At 44.3% G+C, this 19,935-nt stretch overlaps 1 protein-coding gene across 4 annotated transcripts in view; it reads left to right on the plus strand.

Moving 5' to 3' along the window:
* Positions 1 to 19,935, plus strand: part of raraa (retinoic acid receptor, alpha a) — a 40,901-nt gene that overhangs the window by 17,071 nt on the left and 3,895 nt on the right. For 2 of the 4 annotated variants that reach the window (XM_034214299.1, XM_034214301.1), the window contains 3 exons: positions 8,588 to 8,736; positions 14,156 to 14,297; positions 19,669 to 19,826. In XM_034214299.1, the coding sequence (XP_034070190.1) occupies positions 8,588 to 8,736; positions 14,156 to 14,297; positions 19,669 to 19,826 (449 nt within the window). Of the gene's footprint in view, positions 1 to 8,587; positions 8,737 to 14,155; positions 14,298 to 19,665; positions 19,827 to 19,935 lie in introns of all 4 variants that reach the window. The other 2 variants (XM_034214297.1, XM_034214300.1) reach the window with 1 other exon arrangement.

Here is a 19,935-nt window from a genome sequence, read left to right on the forward strand (position 1 = left end):
TTAAGTAGAAGTGATGTGTCATGCACAGCAGAACATTATATTGGAATCTTCCTCCCTTTACTCTGTGAGCGTCATAGTGTCAGACGTGTGGATAAGAAAAAATAAGTTATGACTCCATTAGAAGCCATGTATCATGTCAACGCTGTCATTGCGCAACACAGCAAGTATGTTCCTGTTCTATTGCTCGGAAAGCCCGGAGACTCATTATTCGTGGCAGCGGCCATGCTCTGTCTTCACCTTGAGAAGATTGCAAACTAGACATGTTGTAGGTTAGGCAGGAGGATCCTCAGTAATCCTCCTAACTCGCCCTCACTGGAACATGCAGATTAATACGACCTAATAACATTTATGATATGAGTGGGAGTTCTCCTCATGTAACAGAATCAGGATCAATCTATAAGGCAAATTTAATACTGTAATTGATCTGTTTCAATTTGTTGTAGTATTTTGGTTAATAGTGAAATTCCTACTGTCAGATTTTAAAGCTTTCGCTGTAGTGATGCTGCTCTAAAAGACAAATCTCTTTGACAAGGATGGACGGGAGGATGTAAGATGTTAAAAAGGACTTCCTGTCACTGTTGGAGAGCAAAGAGAATGTCAGACTCAGGAAGCGGGACAGGTAAAGGGGGAAGATGAAGGTGGAAAGTGGCGGGAGTCGGGGGTGGAAAGGCTGGATTCAGTTACAGTGAATACGGGAGGCGTGAGGCTGGCTGTCTGCCCCCCTGCCCCATGTTAACCTCCACTGCTCTCCTTCCTCTGTGTGTGTGTTTTCACTTATGGCTGTCTGCCCTGCCGCCAGGTTCCTCCCCCTCTCCCCTCCAATAACTGTTCACACTCTTGTGTTTGAACACAAACACACCCCACTGTCGCTCTCCTCACAGCTGTCAGTAGCGCGTGATGGTAGATGCTCATATTCAGATGGTGTGCGTGGCTTGGCTGTCGGTAATCAGTGTGAAGGTGGAGAGCAGAGCCCCCATCCATTTTCAGCGCAGAGCTGTTGTGATGCTTCGTGAGAGAATGGCAGGATTTCCCTGTAAGCAAGGAAACAGTCCCATTTCCCCCTCCAGCAAATGAATAGTGCTGACAAAGCATTCCCGCATGTGTGTGTGTATCGTTTCCCTGCTGCTTCCCAACATTCCTGACTTAAAGAAAAAGTCTGAATATTAGGCAGAAGTCAAGCACTGTGCATGAGTGATGCACCTCTCCGCTCACTTGTTGCTCTGTTTCACTGCACATCAAAGCTCTTGCGTTGCTGCCAGTCGTTTTTATGGACATGCATGATACATTGGCCTACAACTCCAAGGGTTTTCTGCGAGGAGGCCCCCGTCCCCGAGGCTGTTCCATTGGCAACCCTACTTCATTATTTTAAGCAGACTTCAAAGTGGGCCCTAATGCAGCAGCCTGTGGCACGGTGGTCTGTGCGGTGTCTCCTCTCCTGTACGCTCGCTGCATGGAAAGACAAATGGACCTCTATATGTTCCTCCATGTATCTGACACATGGCCAGCATGTGTGTGTCCAAATAACCTAATGGCAGCCATGGGAACACAATGGCCCGTGATAGAGGAGGATTCAACCAAGTGGAAGACGCTGTGAAAGCGCTCCGTCTCCTCCTCGGCTCTCATCTTCTCCACTTCACTTTACCACAATGCAGCCGGCCAGCCAGCCTGCTAATGTAGTTACCTTCCTCCTAATGATGGTGAAATCTCATTAATATGCTTCACAGCTGGGCTCAGTAACCAGTGGGGATGAAGGTAATCAAATCTCAGAGGACTAACCCAGAGCTGAACCTCAAGAACTGCACTGGGCAAAGACAGCAGAGTCTGGAGGCTTGATAATAGCTTGTGTGTGTGTGTGTGTGTGTGTGTGTGTGTGTGTGTGTGTGTGTGTGTGTGTGTGTGTGTGTGTGTGTGCCCGTGTGTGTGTGTGTGTGTGTGTGTGTGTGTGTGTGTGTGTGTGTGTGTGTGTGTGTGTGTGTGTGTGTGTGTGTGTGATGTGTGTGTGTGTGTGTGTGTGTGTGTGTGTGTGTGTGTGTGTGTGTGTGGTGTGTGTGTGTGTGTGTGTGTGTGTGTGTGTGTGTGTGTGTGTGTGTGTGTGTGTGTGTGTGTGTGTGTGTGTTGTGTGTGTGGTGTGTGTGTGTGTGCTGTGTGTGTGTGTGTTGTGTGTGTGTGTGTGTGTGTGTGTGTGTGTGTGTGTGTGTGTGTGTGTGTGTGTGTGTGTGTGTGTGTGTGTGTGGTGTGTGTGTGTGTGTGTGTGTGTGTGTGTGTGTTCGATGCCTTTGAAGTGCTGATGTTTGCCAGGCTATCTTATGTCACTACTACAGCTCCGGTTAGTTCATCATCAGAGTAGATTTCATTTCAGCCTTGTGCATATTTGTCCGTTTTAAGTCCAGGCATGCTGTGATTGCTTATGGAGGATGTGGCTGCGCGGGCGCGGCTTCTCTCTAAGTGCACTTGTGGCTCATGATGTATGCAAAGTGAATCTGAAGAGCAGCATTACAGACCACTCACACTTGAACTTAATTAAATCACCGGTGCTTTGGCTCTGAGTTGGAGAACACCGTGCTGCATTAAGCTATTAAGATATCTGGATTCTCGCATGCGCACAGGGTTTATTATACTCGTCTGATATGTGAATATCAAAGGAGAGATCTCAGTACATTCAGTCCAGGAGTAGGTCATCCAGAATTGTTTTCATCAGATAAGTATGCTGTTGATTTGTTGCCGACTCATACACTGTTTAGAGTCTAAACAGTGTATAGGGGTGTCAAACATACGGCCCACGGGATGACTTTGCAAAGTGTGAGACATAAAGGGCAATTTTTTCAACTTTAGTGTATTTTGTATACATTAACAAGTCAGGGGGATAACTTAACCTTCTTCCTTAATATTTCCCACTTTAGTTTGTATAGAGGTTCGGAAATGTATGTAAAATAATTCAATTTGTAATTTCATTCATTTTTAGAATGTACTTTTTGCACTAAAACAAAGGGAACACTTTTAAGTTGTCGTTATTTATAGGTTATTATGCTATGATTTTACTGCCCCAAGATCAAATGTGTCTATATTTGGCCTCTTAACTAAAATGAGTTTGACACCCCTGGCTTAGAACAATTAATACCAACTTAAAAACATGATATTTTATACATCCATTGTGTGAGAATCAGCAGGAAAAGCTTGTTTCCAGCCAGAGCCAATGGTCAAATGTTACCTGACACACCCTCCTCTAAATTGGCTCCTGATGTTTCATCTTAGCGCTGTCAGGTTAGTTTCCGTTGGATTCACCTGTGTGTTCCTCAGACTGGTCTGACAACATGCCAGGCTGCAGTCTTCAAAGCAGCCTCATGTTTGGTTTACAAGAAATGCGGTGATCCTTCAGTCCGTGTGATGTGTGTTTCACCTCCCAACCGGAGACTTCTTATCAGTAACTCTCCTCAATGTTTGTTATTTATCAGCGTAGGGCAGTGGTTCTCAAAGTGTGGGGCGCAGAGGCATGCCAGGGGGGCGCGAAAGACCAGGAGGAAAAATGGTTATATAAAAAAAAAAAAAGATAATAAAAAAAAAAAAATCATAATTTGAAAAATTATTGATTCGAAAATAATATGATACAGTACAGTACTATTACGTCTGGGTCTCTGTGTGTGTGGAACGAGCCATTTTGTGTGCGCGCGAGAGAGAGAGAGCGCACCGGTACCGGAGATCGTTGTTCTTAGCTTCTGGTGCTAGCGAGCTACGCTAACGGATATAAGGAGTTTTTTCAACAACAAAGTGGAGGAGAGTCCTCTCCTGTCAGACTGAGAGGCTCAGTGAACTAAAGGACTCTTTCATTGTTATCTCAGTGGGTCTCAAACGTTTTGGTCACCATTAATGTAAACAATGATTTCCGAGGCACACATTTATATGATCATTATAGTTATACAAAAATAAGAGAATAAATGGAAAACAGGTATGAAATACTATATGATATTAAAAAAAAAAAAAAGTTTAAAAGGGTGATTTGTAAAATATCCATAAAGAAAAAGTACATCTGTTTACAGTTCCGTTTCATCTGGGTGTTGAGAGGTATCCATAGATCTCTTCATTTTGCTCTCAATGTATCCACACACCACCTATAAAAATAGCACTTTACCCCTGCTTACACCTATATGCCGTGAGCTGATTATCGAGCCTTCGTTGTAACAGTTGCGGGAACACTGTGTATGTGCGTGTGGAGAGTGTTGCAGTAGAACATTCCACTGTAGCGCCCGGTACATTAATGGGAAACCCTAAATGTTTGAGCACCCTCTATGAAACGTCAAGCTACCCCACAGCACCCCCAAAAGAAGTCTCTGGCGCCGCCACTGAGCCTGACTATGTGTGTTGGGGGGGCCCGACTTTTTTTTTTTCTCCAAAGGGGGGGCCTGACAGAAAAAGTTTGAGAACCACTGGCGTAGGGGCATGTTATTGTCTCTTCATGTTCCCCTCCCTTGGCTAAAGGAATGATATTCTAGCTGTATCTCGAGTATTAGTTACCGTGGTGTCTTTGCAGGCTGTTGAGGGCAGAGGTGGGAAAAGTACTCAAAGTAGAAGTACCAGAGTGTAGGAATACTCTGTTACACGAGTATGAGTCCTGCAATCAAAATGTTACTCAAGTATTGGCATCAAAATATACTTAAAGTACCAAAACTACTTATTCTGCAGATTGGCCCATTTCAGAATAATATATATTATATGTTTTGATTATTATTGATGCATTCAAGTGTTATCAAAGCTGGTAAAGGTGCAGATATTAGAAGAACAAATAGTGAAAAATTGAAATAAAGATTAAATTCAAAGTAAATCTACTTAGTTACTCAACATCACTGGTTGAGGACCCGAAAACCTTCCCACACATTCCCAGTGTTAATATGTTGCAAGGAGATGGAAGGAAGCCCTCCAGGCCAGCGTGAGTCACTTTTTCCAGTGTTTGTGCGTATGATTTTGTGGATTTCGCACAATAGCCATGCTTGTATGATGGTTGGTGTTGATCAGGGCTTGGATGCGGGCTGGTGTTGAATAGTGCCCGGAGAGGGCTGCTGAGGGGTTAAGTAGCTCTGTCCTCTCTGCCGAGCCCCTCTGCCTCGCTGTCCACAGGCCTGCCATTGTCTCGCTCCATGCCTCAGCCTGACAGGGCTCCAGAAGCCAGCCATTGTATTTAATTACAGTCGCCAGCCCCCTCACAGACTCTTGTCCTCGTGTCCCAGATTTCCATGGGTGCTCTCATTAAGACTGTGCATTCTGTGTGTGTGTTTATGCGCTGTGTGTCCAAGCGTTGAGGCTTTTTAAATGACTCTGGGAAAGCCCTATAAATATGTAGGCATGAGTGCCATTTTCATGTTTACTCGTAAATGTGTGTGGCACATATGTGTCTATGCGTTCTACAGAAGTAAGCTTTAACATGGATGAATAGCTCTGTGGCCACACTAATAATAACGCAAGGCCGTAATCAGTCCGCATCAACTGAGGCAGAAGAGCGCAGAAAACTCTGAATGGTTCTTTGCTAATGAGAAAAATATGCCATGTTACGTAAGAGCTGCTTTGTTTAAGTTGAATTTGTTTGATGTGAGTGTGGTGACATCATGGCCAAGTGGCATGAACTAACATGACCCATAGTGACTCCAATCAAAATGGCATTGAGATGCAGAAGATGCCCTTTTTCACTAGCTTTCACACAAAATCGCCTCATATCTTTCCCTTTTTAACCACAGCAATATAACTGTCTTCTTACTGCCATATGCATAACTCTCTTTGCTGGAAAATAGTATAATTCTTGTTTATGAGAACATTTCGACACCCCGTCTCAATCGTATCACTCCTTTCCTAGTTTCAAAAATATTCCTATTCGTAGTTTTCTGAGCTGTAAGTAAAAACCTGACAGCTCTGTGTGTCTTAGACGAACTTGATGAGTCTCACTTCATCAGTTTGTGTGTGTTTCTCTTTATTTATTGCTCAATGGCATGGTGGTTTTCTGTCTTTGTGTGCCTCCCTGCTTTCATCACTTCATTTCCTTCCTTCTTCCCGTCAAAAACATTTATTTCACAAAAGCATCTCTGTTCCATAAGTGTGTCACTCCAGGCTGTGGTCCCACGTTTCACCCTCTATCCCACATTGACCTATTTACACCGAGATCATGAGAGGTTGTGGCTGGCGTCAAAGTGGCACATGACATCTGGGCCTCATAAATGAAATGTTTTAATATCCCCGGCTCTGATTAGGTGTCACTGTTAGGTGTTGCAATGCAAGCTTTATTGCCGAGAGCTTTACTGTCACACGTCACTTGAAACCCCACTTGAATAATAACAGGCAGGCTTTGCAGAGGTTGGATTTTGGTGTACCGTGCTTGTATCTGTTATTTTTTCCAGGAAGCCTTGAACATATCTGGGCATCAGGTTGGTTTATTTTGGTTGTTGTGAATGTAATCTTCCCTTGCACCATCTGCTGCATGCACAGGGAGATTGGCAAGCTGAGACCAGCACATAGGCACTATAAAAGGGTGTGTGTGTGTGTGTGTGTGTGTGTGTGTGTGTGTGTGTGTGTGTGTGTGTGTGTGTGTGTGTGTGTGTGTGTGTGTGTGTGTGTGTGTGTGTGTGTGTGTGTGTGTGTGTGTGTGTGTGTGTGTGTGTGTGTGTGTGTGTGTGTGGTGTGTGTGTGTGTGTGTGTGTGTGTGTGTGTGTGTGTGTGTGTGTGTGTGTGTGTGTGTGTGTGTGTGTGTGTGTGTGTGTGTGTGTGTGTGTGTGTGTGTGTGTGTGTGTGTGTGTGTGTGTGTGTGTGTGTGTGTGTGTGTGTGTGTGTGTGTGTGTGTGTGTGTGTGTGTGTGTGTAAAAAACTTCACCCTGGCTTAATATTGCCCAGTGTGCAGCTCGATTAGAGGTGTGTGTGTGTAGTGTCAGGAAGTGTTTGTCTGCGGTGCCGTCACATGGAGCATTTGTTCCCAGCTGCACTACGGCCTGCTGAACCAGCCCAATCTGTTAAATATAGATGGCTTATTTACACGCTGAGCTGCTTGTCAACCTTCCCAATCCCTCTGCTGTTGAGCTGATGATGCTGGGTGGAGCAATGATGACCACATATTCCTGTATGTGGAAGGATTTAGCTCTCTAGCTGGACTTCCTAGCTCTTCCGACATCCAGGATATGGTCAAATCATACACCCAAGCACTTTGCTCTGCTTCAGCCAATCAGCTTGCTTCTCCCTGAGAGTTCCCCTCAAGATGTTATGTTGCTCCGAATAAGTGGAACTCCCCAACTCTCAATTGAAATCAGTGAAGCAGAAAGTAGTCAACACATCTTACATCACAGACTGAAAACACAGGTTTAGACTGCAACTACAATCTGTTTGTAGCACTTAGGAAGGTTTGTCTTATTTTAAGCTAATTTATTTAAGGAATTCTTGCTTTTCTTGAGTTTGTATCCTCATAATTGAATGCACCTATTGCCAGTCGCTTTGGATAAAAGCGTCAAAATGTAATGTTTGCACTGTAAATAGCAAAAGCTGTTGAATCTGTGTGACAGCCAACAACAATGGTGCGTTTTAATGGAAAAAATGGAAGGTTTAGCTTTGTTTGGATATCTAAACTGAGGAATTCTAACATTACAAAACTCCATGCAATTGGGACACACATGCTAGCTCATAAATCCACCGTTCAAAAAAAGGGATTATATACTTATTTAGTCAGCCATAGGCCCCAGGGTGCAGGTCACCGCTGTGACTGTGTGTTTTTATGTTTGATTAAAGAGCTTTGTTTTGTAACACACAGGATATTGAGGTCAAAGTCCAATACATATTACACGAGGCAAACAGCAGGTGACTTCCCAACAATCCTGGACTGCCTTTGTTTACTATGCACAAGCCTACAGAATACAGGAGCCTGCTTGTTGTTCGGGTTGTCATATTAGTGCTGCTTATTGGATGAAGACGGAGCGGCCTCTCTCTGTTTACTGGATATTGAATAAGAGGGACTGAGGTGTGTGTTCGGTCGGGGAGAGTAAACAAAGATATGCTTTTCTTGGTCAGAAGCAGTGATAATTATGCTTAACCCTGCAGAAGAGCACTGCTTTTCTGTCGATAAATTGACATGTTGTTTCAGCCTCTTAAATATAATTATTTTTTTCTTTTTAAATACTATCTGTGGGGATTTTTAATCTTCTTTAACAGACATCACCTTGTACGTTCTACTTTCTATAAATACATGAAAGCACAATGGCGTGTATAAGAGGAGAAACCTGTCTTTGGACCCTCGATATAACACTCGTACACACAATACATCATTTAAGCAGTGCATTTTAAAAAACGTCTGTTTGTTCTAAGTCTTTCCTGTAGCAGATCTAAAAACCAAAAAGTTGCCCTTGCCCTTTGCAGTTTTTGTATCTTTAAACACAAATCCATTAACTTCCCCTCTAGTGATTTGTATTGGATGTTGTCAGCAGTCTGAGTTGTTTAAGATCTGTGTGTGTGTGTGATTCTGTGTTTGTCCAACTGATATCGATTAAGGCCTCGTGTCTGTCAGCGCTCCATCTGATAGTGTTCACTAACCCCCCCCCCCCTCTTTCTTGTTGCTCTTTCCTCTCCACAGCGATAGAGACCCAGAGTACCAGCTCAGAAGAGATAGTGCCAAGCCCGCCCTCGCCTCCGCCGCCGCCCCGCATCTACAAGCCCTGCTTTGTGTGCCAGGACAAGTCCTCAGGGTACCACTATGGTGTCAGCGCCTGTGAAGGCTGCAAGGTGAGACTCCGGCCTTCCTGTGAATCTGCCAAGCAAGCAAGATGTTTCGTCAATCCTGTAACCTTCGTGTGATTTATAAGGGTGGGGGGGAAACTTCACAGGCTAAACTCCGATGATGAAAATGATAAGGCACGTCATTTTGAGTATTTCACATCCTTTTGGGGTTTTTCGAGGTTTAACGCTGGAATTTAATGTTGGGTCAAAACTTCATCATTTGATTCAAGATTGAAGATATTTTATTGTCATATGTACAGTATAACGGGCAGTTGCACTGCGCTCAGCTCTCCACACCTACATATTAAGGAACTATACATATAAACAAACATATGAGATAAAAACTAGCATCATTTTTTTGGAGAAACGTAACAAAATTCCTGTCTCAGAAAAAAATGCATGATAAAACTAAAATTAAATATGATGTTTAAACAGCAGGGTAGAGTATGGTGTCTAAATATATAGATATGCATAAGAATAAGAAACTATACATATGAATGTGACTTCGTTTTCAAGTTACCTAATCATCAATTTGACCTGGTTAACATGCCTCTTTCACAACCTATGGCATATTGTAAAGAGCTTATGATGGCGTCTAATCACAGACAGTATGTGAGACTGCCAGCCTTGTAGGTTCGCTCGTATCAACTCTGCTTACGTGTCCACATGGTATCAATACAGCCATGTTATACAGGGTCTGAAGAGGCCTTATACCCCCCCCCCCATCTGCTCCGTTATCAGTTGATAGTTGCTGCCTGCATGCTTTCCTGCTAGAATGAGCACACAGTCGTCTTTATCTCGCTTCCCCCAAGGCGCAGAGCCAGAGTTGTGTAACTATAGGGGATATTGTGTGGAAATGTAATCCAACAGCCAGGTGTGAATATCATACATCCACAAAGTCAATATTTTAGATAGATAGATGGATAAATACTTGAGTAAACCATCTTGTTTTGTCTTTTGCATAGCGATCATGCATTCTTGAATTCACAGACATAGGATTTGAGGAGTGTTAACCCAAACAGAAAATATCGTTTTTCTCCCAACAACAGACTGTGTAGCAGAATTAGGGAGTGGTTTGATGAAGGCAGGCAGGGTGGTGCTGTGGGTGACAGGTGCCTGCTAGACCCTTTGACTTATCGACTGTGCAGCCAATACTGGGGTGTGTGTGTGCTGCCATATGTGCAGGAAGGAAAGGGGGTAGAGCAGAGAGAAAAAACCTTACTAAAGAAGGCAGCAGCAGTGTAAAAAAAAAAAAAAACAATAAGGAAGGGAAGGAACTTAAAAAGGATGTGGAAATGCAGACAAAATGATACAAAGATTGCTCTGAGTGAGATAAAGAGAGCAGACGGTGCTCTGGCATGCATTAAAAATCTATAAAGAGGGAAGTGGGGATGGTTGAAGGGGCAGCAGATTAGGCTGACGGGTACAGGGGCCACAGTTGAACTCATTGACACCAAAAAAAAGACGGTCAGCTCACATAGGGGGAGGGGAAATGGGTAAAGAATGCACAAAGGGACCAGGGCACAGGAAAGCAAGGATTCATACAGACAAACACTTAACCCTTTAACACAAACCCTCTGACTGAGCTCCATGAAACTCAACCTGCTCCCAAAGCGAGACTTATAAAAAGTTAACTAAGTTAGTAAAAGCTGACCCCTGTGCTGTTTTATAGGGTCGGCCAAACCGCTGCTGGCTGTTCTGCTCCATGAGCTCCTGCGGATTCTTTAAAAATCTGCTAATGATATCCTCTAGATTTCTGATATCTTGTTTTTAAAAAATACATTCCTATCAACCTTATTTTTGCACAAAAAATTCCATACTCAGTTTTTATCAGGTTACTGGAAACCCTCCCTATCGACACTAGATAAATCAGTGTCATCATGATTTGTGATGAAACTTTCCAACGTAATCTGATTTCAAAGTTGTGTTTCTTAACCCGTGTTTCAAAACAGGCACAGGCAGGAAATGTGGCCGTGGGAAACCTGACTTTTTTGAACGTTTTTTATTTCAGGTGCTTACGTGTTTTTAGAAGCATTCCTTTTGATTTCAAAAGGTGTGCAGAAGTTATTTGAGCCCCAAGGTGCTTTTATTGTTTCCCCTTGACAGTGCTCCTCATTGTCTAATAGCCACCTGTATGTGTTAGACTAATATAGAAGCATGAAATCTGTTATGCGGTTAGTGTCTGTGTTAAATCGACCTCATGTCACCTCAAGCAGAGGTTGTGTAGTTGTAGTAGCCATTGGTCACTTAACACCTGTATGTAACGTTTTGTGATTAAGGTCTATTAAAGACAAATGAGGCATTTCAAACACATTAAAAACCACAATATAACACTTGTTATTGGTAGGTAAAAACTCTGCCACAGTGTGATAAACATTGGAGTAGTGTAAACAAAAGAGGAACTGTACACTTGAGTAATTAGGTGTTTGTCCTTCCCGATCACCGCATTGTTCTCTCTGACGGCTCAGAAATGTTCTCACAATTCACATTGTAATGAGCTTTTTCGGGCTATGTGCATTACGGATAGGGCTGTCTTAATTCAGACGCTGTTTTATAAGAATGACACACAACTGGATTGAGAAGTTTTATCACCAGTTGATGACATGCTCTCTGCGCCCTGGAAGGTTTAAACTCTAATCCAGGATTAAACGCAACAATTCAGTCCGTTAGTGCTATTATAATCATTAGGAATGTTGGCTAAACTACAAAAATATCCCCTGTTTAACAGCTAGCTAGCATCAGCAGCTCGTCCCCTGTCCATGAACCTTCTGTCCGCCCACTGAACAGCCGCAGTGCTAATTTGAAAAATTCAGGATGCCTTCTCTATATCTGACTTCAGAGGAGATGACTTGGCACAGCGTACTTAATAATTCAACAGTACAGGCATGTGGATGTATATGAATGTCTCATCTGAGACTGGGGTAAATCGGGGGTTAGCTGCGTGCCAAACTACAAAGGCATTTCCTGGGGGCTGCAGCGAACAGAGGAAACAGGAGGGGGAAGTTGCGCTCTGCTACTTGGAGACAGCAGCTCGATCGTTTGTTGTTTAAGTTCTACCGCCCGCGTATACTCACCGGCATTGCACTTCTTTCCCCCTCCAGATATCAACACTTTAACATTAAATATGCATGCCCGCCCCCTCATGTTTATGTTTTTGTCTTGGAGGCACGCAGCGCGCAGCAGGCCATCTTTCTTCTTGCGATGCGAGGGAAGCGACCATATTTCCGAAATCCCCCAACCGCCGCTTCTAGCAAGAATGTGGGCTATTTGCTGCGTTTTCCAGCATCAGTCTTTGCTAATGTGCGGGCTTTAGCCATAGCTGCTTCCTAATAGAGGCGCACACTCATGCATGCACGCAGCGGGAGGCTGGGAACGCACTCTTAATCTGCGCACAGTGTGAAAGTCACGTAAGAGAGGATTCCTGTGCTTCCCTGTGAACTCGCCAACCCTTCTTCGCCCCCCTTTCTTGCCTCTTAATAAATAATTTCCTCACACAGATGCAAAGTACTCATAAAAGGCACGAGGCCCGTAATGCAAACCAGGTAGACAGGCGTGAATTTGAGAGCACATGACACACGCAATCATGTGTGTACTGTTGCCGTTCACCTCTCTTTTTCACCCCCCACTCTCCCTGTCCCCCTTTTCTTGAGGCTCTCATCTCCTCTGAGCGCTGCAGGGTGGCTGACAGGCCTTCTGAGGGCTCTTGTCGCCGGGTGGATTAAGCGGTGATACAAAAAGAGGCTTAAGGGCCACAGGAAGCAATGACTCCTAAAAGGAGAGGGGGGGGGGGGAGGGGCAGGTACAATCGACTAGCCCACGAGCCGGCAGCGGCAGCCAATAGGGAGGGGCTGCGAGAGGGCACCTGAGCCTCGTGGTGCGGGAGGGGGGAGCGGGTCAATACCCTGTGACACCGGGGTCAGGGTCAGGGCAACGGCGGATCAAAGGGGACATGATAAACACGCACACAGGCTCACACAAAGACCACGCACTTATCCCTCAGCATCAGCACAGAGACCTAGCGGCAAACTACGAGCTTTGTTGTCTCCACTTTGCCGTTATCACAGGTCAGAGAAGGAGGTACCAAACCTTGTATTCCTAGACTAGAAATGATGCGTGAAAAGCAGGGCGTTTTTTACGTGCAAAGACGCTGTAGGCCTTGATGAAATCCAGACAAGGGTTAGCTGATGTGACCCTCTGAGGATTGCCTCTACCAGCTGGAAGTGTAATCGAAACTATAGAACAGATACGTGACAAACCGTACACATTTCCTCTTCTTGGTTCATCGCAATCACTTCCATTCCGCGGCGGTGGACAGAGATGTGAGGAGGGGCCGGTGATCCGGGAGGGACAAATTGCGGGCTTAGGTCCACCAGCCATCTGTCGGCTAGCAGAGCTAATCCCTTGGCATGGGATGGGGCTCCCTGGCAACTCCCACACCAAACTCCGCCCCACCTCCCTCTCTTACTAGCTAGCCCCACCCACCCAAAAACATACCCCACTGTGTCCCACCGATACTCGTATTGACCTGTATTTTCCGAGCCATGCTTTGCTGAGTACTTTGCATTAACCTTTTTTTCCATTTTGACACGCTGAGGAGGTCACAGAGGTGAACATTGATTTATTGGGGTTGCATGGTATGTCTTTTTATCTTATCTATCAGGGGTACTTTGCTCTCTTGCTTTTGTGCAATCAAAACAAAGCTAGCCTCCACAAAGATCTCTCATTTCAGCTCAGCGACCAACTCTGTATAACTGTTCAGTTTTCTTTGATCCTCTCGGATTGAAAAGGGAAATAAAGGAAAAGAGGGATTCCTGTTTTGAACGCTATGTTCTCTCTTTCTCTCTAATAATACGAGCTTGGCCTGGATATAGAGTCTCTTATTTCTGGCTGTGTAAACTAGGCCACGTTTATATGGCACAGAGTAACCCTGTGTGTTTTGCCCAAAAAAAGCCCTTTGGACCTGAAACATCTCCAAAATAATAATATCAGTGGTGTCCGTCACTAAGCAGGTGGGCGACCTCATGAGATGTTTACTGACTATTAGTCTCCGTCCACATTATATAATGCAATAAGCCTTTAAAGGACTCGACTGTCTGTGAGTTTATTGCCATTTAATTGCTGTTGCCCTTCTGCACAGCCTCATTTTAATATCCATCTTTTAACCTTGCAAGTAAGTGAGTGTTTTCTAAAGAACAGGATGGAAAAGAACATTGTGTACATGAGCAACATATGAGGAAAGAGTTTGCAGGAAGCACTGAATGAAAGAATGAGTACATAGCATCACACACAACAGGAAAAGCACATTTCATTTGGCTGTTTATCTGCTCTATTTACTTTTGCCCTCACACTTCTTCTGCCAGCCGCCCCCCCCGCCAAACACCTGTCCTCTCTCCTCGTCTCATCTCCGTCTTTTTTTGTCTCGCAGGGCTTCTTCCGGAGAAGCATCCAGAAGAACATGGTGTACACTTGTCACCGGGAGAAGAACTGCATCATTAACAAAGTCACCCGCAACCGCTGCCAGTACTGTCGGCTGCAGAAGTGCCTGGAAGTCGGGATGTCGAAGGAGTGTGAGTATTAACACTGTTTTTACCCAGAACCCCCTGCTCCTCCCACATGGCTGTAAGGGTTAAGCACAGATCTCATCGTGGTTGTTTTAATCCCAGAGGGGTTATCTTAATTGTTACCACTGAATGAAGTCTTAAGCCAACATTACATAATGCAAACACATATCAGCTTTGGGGGCGATCCTGTCAGTGACTGTTGATTTATTATTTATTAAAAACCCCGTCCTGTCGGTTTTTATCTATTTTCTGAGAATACTGTGACCTTTTGTTGTTTACAGAAACAAAGTCGGAGTGAAATCAAAGCTGTTACTATTTCCTCACACACTGATGCTTTTAGTCGCTTGTTTCTTTTCATACTTTGACGAGTATATCCACTGTAAAAGCCAGACAAAGGGCAGCCGTGATGCAGACTGGCAATAACAGTCAGGGTGTCGCCAGGCTTGGCAGGCCTCAGTGATGAATATGTTCTCACCTGCCGAGAGTGAAAGAGCAGGCGTCTGCTCCCATCATTGCACCCCGGGGGCTGTGTGAACACACACACACACACTCTCAAACACACAAACACATACACAGGCAGTCAGACTTGATAAAGTAATTGGAAGAGGTGTGACCGCACAGAACTCACAGAGGCCCCATCACATGACATCAACACACACCATCATTTTTACACCAGATTGTGTGTGCAGACACATTTGTACACATACATACTGATAAGTGATTAGTTATACTACATATATTGATAATAAGCAAATGCAGACAGCCTCCATATCTCCATCCCTCTCCGCCTCCTGTCTTCCCGCCGCTATTTACCTCATCTTTCTGCAACAGTGAGAGCAGAGAGCGCTCCCCATGCCACAGCATTGTGGCTTACAGTAAAATAAGTTATCCTCTGAGCTCCTTACCTTTGAATGGGGCCATTAATCATGGTTAGACGGATCACAGCAGCCATCTTTTTCTACACTCACAAAAGCTCACAACGGGGGAGAAAATTGGAGTTGGAGAGCCATCTAGTGGTGAATGCGTAACAAGTCAAAACAGCTCAAATTGGTTTTCTGAATGGAATAGAGGAGTGAATAACTATTATCGGATTTATTTCCAGCCGTCTTTGCTCGGTTGCTTTTGGTTGATCTGTGATCTCTTTTTCTGGTTTCGTCATTTTGTGCAGTGTGTCGATTGCTTGTCTCTGTGTCCTCGGCGATGACTTTGCCTAATGAAACTGGTCAGGGCTAGTGAGGAAGGAGAGGCCGGCCATCTGGGGCCAGCAGGGAGTCTCTGCCTCTCCACACACACACAAAACACACACACACCAAAAATGCATGCTTGGGCATAATTTCCTGCACAAATTATGCACATGGAAAGTGACAAACACAAACTGATATGAATAAAAACAAGAATGCACTCGGACAGCAACTCTTAGATACCCCACACTCAGTCTCACAGAAGGTGGACCCCCTGCTCGTGTCGGGAGGGTGCCTGGGTGACCTTGCGTGTGTCGGCAGACGGCTCCAGACGACAGTGCCAGGCCTGCTGCCAGGTGGCAATGCCAAGCAAGACGGCATCACATGGAGGGGAGGGGGGGGGGGGGTGTTAGGAGCAAGTGGAGGGTTACAAGGGAAACGCCTGTAAGCCTGGTGCCACATTATCATCAACCTGACAGTGTGTGGTTAAAGACGACCGAGACTTCTTAATGAAGGTTAGCGCAATATTAATCATGAGAGAAAAATAAAGTTTGTTAGATTTCGATTTTTTTTAAATGCATACTTTCCTCGTAGCCAACCCCTTTCCCCTGCTTTATTTATTTTTACATACCAGGTCGTTTTTACTCTTCAAACTACTCGGAAAAACAAAGACTTAGACTCTTACAAGGTTAAAATCACTATTTAGCTTGAGATGCTAACAGTTTATAGACAGGAGTCCAAAGTTCGTTGTGATTCGAGACTCATGGTCAAAATGAAGATTGATGTACAATATATCATAAAAGAAATCTCCTCAAAAATCATTTTAAATAATAATAAAAGTTAAAAAACAGTATTAGCTTGACATGCTAACAGTTTATAGCATATATTCTGTGGATAAACGTTGTTTAAAGGCTACAAGTTGAACATGACTGGATTTTTAAGCAGCATAGAGTATATATGATGACATATTAAAAAGCATTTCTGCCAAAATAACTTAATTCCTCTGTATTTTAACTCTTCCGCTGTGTATAAGGAAAGAGCTTATGGTTCAGCACAATCCTTGAAACTGAATTTATGTCGGTGAATTCAGACCAGCCACCGTAGCTCGGTACCTCCCTCCCTTAATCATCTCCCCCCTCACAAAACGGTTTCCCACATGTTCCTCGAGGAAGGTGTTATTCAGCGATAGAAAAAAAAGGTAATAAAAGTAAAATAAGATGAAGCAAAGAATGATGGAGAACTAGGGGAGGATAACATCAGCCAGGAAGGATAGCAGAGGAAGATGAAGGCTCGGAGAGTATCGAGTGAGAATGAAAATCTAGAGTTGAGAGAGCAGGGGGGGGGAGAAGCTGGAGGACAGGGAGAGGGAGAAAGTTTCATCACTGTCGACGGTGGCTCTGCGCTGCGAGCAGCAGGAGCACGGGGAACATTGACATTTTTATCTTTCCATTGAATGTAATCTGTGTGATGGACGAGCTGCCAACGCTTTAATTTTCCTCACACGAATTATCCCTGTCTGCCCACCTCTCTCTGTCTTGTATACAGACACACACACACACACACACACACACGCACAAAGGCACTAACAGAAATTGTCCATTAACTGCACACTGCAGCTGAAATCCACTATGAGAACGAGTGATTGAGTGATGGCAGTGTGTGTGTGCTGTCACAGTATTCTGTACGCGCTACACACAGACTCTTGTAAATCATTTTTATGCTATGAACACGTAACCGCAAACAATCCAGGATGCAAGTTGCCCCATTAGCATTCATATTCCCATAATGCGTTTTGAAAGATGCATTTCTCCAAGTTAGCACGCACACAAACACCAAATGCACATTCGGGTCCACACACACACATAAAAAAAAAAAAAAGGCAGTATTTATTTCATTTTCGCTCCACCGCTGCAGTCACCCCCCCCCCCCCCAACCCAAGTTATTGCATGTGGCAATTCGCCATGACAGATCGTCAGTCGGGCCTAATAGTTCTTTAATGACTTCATTAAATTGTGTTGTGCGGCTTATGATTGTGCTGCCAATTTGTCAGCGCGGGTAATGTCTGGGCGCTAGGGATGCCCCACTTTTATTTGTGAATTAATTGGACATCGACTGTGTTGCAGCCCCCCCACTCCTTCCCTCATGGGAAACAGGATTCACTATCAGCACCACAAGCGGGGCTGGCCCAAATATCTTCAGAGCACTACAGTTTTATGGGACTGGACTCAAAAGCTGAGTATTGCCTAAGAGGGAGTTCCTTCATTAACTAAGACATAATTAGCTCATAAAAGTAAAAGGAATCATTTTATTTATTTATTTTGCTTGTTTTCATTGAAATAGGTCATAAAAATACCACTTTAATGTATAAAATGGGGTTTTGTGTCACTTCACCACACTGTTTCCTGCTGCATATAAACATGTATTGTTGGGCTACACTAGCCTACCACACGGTTGCCATTAATACATCTGCACAGCGGGGTCTTCTTCTTTTCTTGTTGTGGTGAGCAGTGCTTAGCAATAACAGTCTGCAGCATCAGACTTCCAGCCCCCGCCCCCCTCCTTCCCTTCATGTCCTCCCAGGCAGGGAGGCCTGTCTGCGGGCTGATGGATGTGGAGCAGCACCGAGTGGTGCATCCCTCGCTGGCCCTGGGCCATGCCCCTCTGTCGCAGACACTGATCTCCCATCAGCCCCAGCGCTCTCACCCTTAATGGTCAAGGTTAGGATTAAGACAAGGAAAATCTGATCTCAGGTCAGCTGCTAGGGGGAGATTCAGGTACCTCCAGGGGAGTTAGAGATGCGAGGGCTTGTAGAGATGAGTTTAGGAAAGTGGGATGATTTAATGCACGAGAAATACAATTTTGGAAAGGGGGGATAGTGTGGCGGTGAGAATGAAATGAGAGTAGGAAAGAGAGCGTGTGTTGTATAACCAAGAGAGAGAGAGAGAGACGTGAGAGGAAGAGTGAAAGAGCTGGAAGGTTTTTTCCGGTGTGGAGCCGAGCCCTTTTAAAACCATTAGAGGCAGGATATTTGTCATATTATGTTATTAGATTAGCCGGGACCCCTAATGAAAGCTGTGGCAATTTGTCAGCCTTATGGATGGCTCCATCCCCCACCACTATTTATCAACTAGCACCCCGTCTCACCCATCCCACCCCCCACCCTCAACACACACACACACACACACACACACACACACACACACACACACACACACACACACACACACACACACACACACACACACACACACACACACACACACACACACACACACACACACACACACACACACACACACACACACACACACACACACACACACTGCCCTGCCATAGCTAAACTGCACCCCAGTCTGGATAGGAGAAATGGATGGAGGCTGTAATGGGATTCCAATGCTAAACACCCCGCCTAGTGTTTTTTGTCATTTGGGGTGAGCACACTATTCTCAGCCTGATCGCCCAGAGGCAACACCACATTGGATTATTTCAAAAAAAAAAATCCAATAGCCCTATTGCGATGGAGCTGTCTCACAACATTTATCTTGCAGTGCAGGATAAGAGAGGCTGTTTGCTTCCTCTCCTGCTGAGGACTCTGCCTCTGATCTCAGTTTACCTTGTGCTAGTTTCTGTGCGGGACATAAAGCCAGTGTGGTTGTTAGCACGTACCAATACCTTTTCAGACAAGAACATATTTAATAATTAGCAGATGAAGGCCGCATGAGTTTGGTGTCCACTGCATGTTCTGTATGAGGTGTGCAACCAACTATTGTTGTAGTTTTTGATTATTCTGATGGTTATTTTCTAGATTAACTGATAAACCTTTCTACAAAATCTCTGGGAAAAAAATCAATCATGTCTATCCCATTATCTTTGGTCCAAACAGATGCATTTAAATCTTCTGTTTTGTCAGTTTCCAACTCAAAGGTCTTTTGTATGATATAGAAAATAAAAAAGCAGAAATTCTCCATTTTTGAATTCAATAGTCCTTAAACAATCAAAAATAGTTGGAACTTACTTTTGTATCGTGCGTCACTCATAGTTATTTTCTATATCAGTGATTTTCTTTAATTGTAGCTAAAAAAAAACGTATGAACCTCTTTATTTAAGTTTAGATATTTACACTTGTCAAGAGCTGATGTTTGTGTTTGATTTCCACATAGTAATCATCATGTCCTCTTGTGTCCCCCCTGTAGCAGTGAGGAACGATCGGAACAAAAAGAAGAAGGATGACAAGAAGCCGGAGTGCATGGAGATCTACGTGCTGAGTCCTGAAACGGAGAGGATGATCGAACGGGTTCGAAAGGCACACAAGGAAACGTTTCCCTCCCTGTGCCAGCTGGGCAAATACACTACGGTCAGTACCACTACACTCCATGTGTACCTGTGTGGTTCACCTTTATTAGCTGTTGTGTATTGTCACCTGTACTGGAAGTATCTAAAACATTTTCCTCCCCTCTCCCCAA

Source organism: Gymnodraco acuticeps, unplaced genomic scaffold (assembly GCF_902827175.1).
Source record: "Gymnodraco acuticeps unplaced genomic scaffold, fGymAcu1.1, whole genome shotgun sequence".
NCBI lineage: Eukaryota > Metazoa > Chordata > Actinopteri > Perciformes > Bathydraconidae > Gymnodraco > Gymnodraco acuticeps.